Below are 1004 nucleotides of genomic sequence, written 5' to 3' on the forward strand. Positions count from 1 at the left end.
TGTGTGTGTGTGTGTGTGTGTAGTGTGTCGATGTGTGTGTTGTGTGTGTGTGTGTGTGTGTGTGTGTTTGTTTGGCTTGTATACACACTGATATGCATACGCGTGAAAATAGAAGTATATACCGATATGGGTGTATTTGCATGTAGATCCTATTGCTTTTGTATTTCACAGTTGTGCGAGCTATATAACTTGGGGACTGATTTCTTCAAGATAAAAAAGAGAGTGAACAATGGGTTGCCCAATAATCATGACAAAGGTGTGACGAATTAAGGGCGATCGCATCACGAGGAGACTAAAATTTAAGCAAACAGCCATGAGGCTGCATGTTAGAGAAATACACAGCGCTACATTTACAGTCACATCCCCTCTCACATCATCAACGACATGACAACTAAGGCATACACAAATACACACGTAACAGAAACCCGACTATTGGGTGGCGAGAACCAATTTCCTCATATTCTCAGAGAATTGATGATGCCAATGAATAATTTCGGGTAGCGTGTTCTCGCTTATTTGCACTGGTATACAAGTTGACAAATCGTTCGGTCGAGTCATTCTGCATATTTGCACTTAGCACACATGAGTAGCAGAAGACAATAGTCGAATGATCGTGTCAGTGATTAAACAACCCAAAATCAGCAAACAGACCACCTATTAGCGTGTTTCTACTCGTTTTTACTCCTAAACACTTACACATACCACAGAACAAGATATAATCGGAAGATCCGTTAGTAGACGTCTACTTGTTTTGACGGATGAACACACAATCACACCTACCACAGAATAAATGTTTAGTCAACGTACCTGCGATGATACAAACACATACCCGTAAACAAACTGTTCGGTAGCGTATTTCTGGCTTCTTGCACGCGTTGGACTAGTAGTGGAGATAGATAGCTCTCCTTGCTGTTGCCCCCCTTCACCTTCGGCAGCAATTGACTCATGGGACATCCCTTCACGGCCTGCAAAGTATTTGAATATTGACGTCTACATATAAAATA

General features: G+C 41.6%; 1 protein-coding gene across 1 annotated transcript in view; it reads right to left on the minus strand.

Moving 5' to 3' along the window:
* SARC_04011 (hypothetical protein) overlaps positions 1-1004 on the minus strand; it is a gene marked incomplete at both ends in the record, with an annotated part of 5956 nt that overhangs the window by 1980 nt on the left and 2972 nt on the right. Inside the window, one exon of the mRNA XM_014302188.1 lies at positions 830-965. Coding sequence (XP_014157663.1) covers positions 830-965 — 136 coding nt within the window. The remainder of the gene's footprint in view (positions 1-829; positions 966-1004) is intronic.

The sequence above is a fragment of the Sphaeroforma arctica genome (genome assembly GCF_001186125.1).
Source record: "Sphaeroforma arctica JP610 unplaced genomic scaffold supercont1.215, whole genome shotgun sequence".
NCBI lineage: Eukaryota > Ichthyosporea > Ichthyophonida > Sphaeroforma > Sphaeroforma arctica.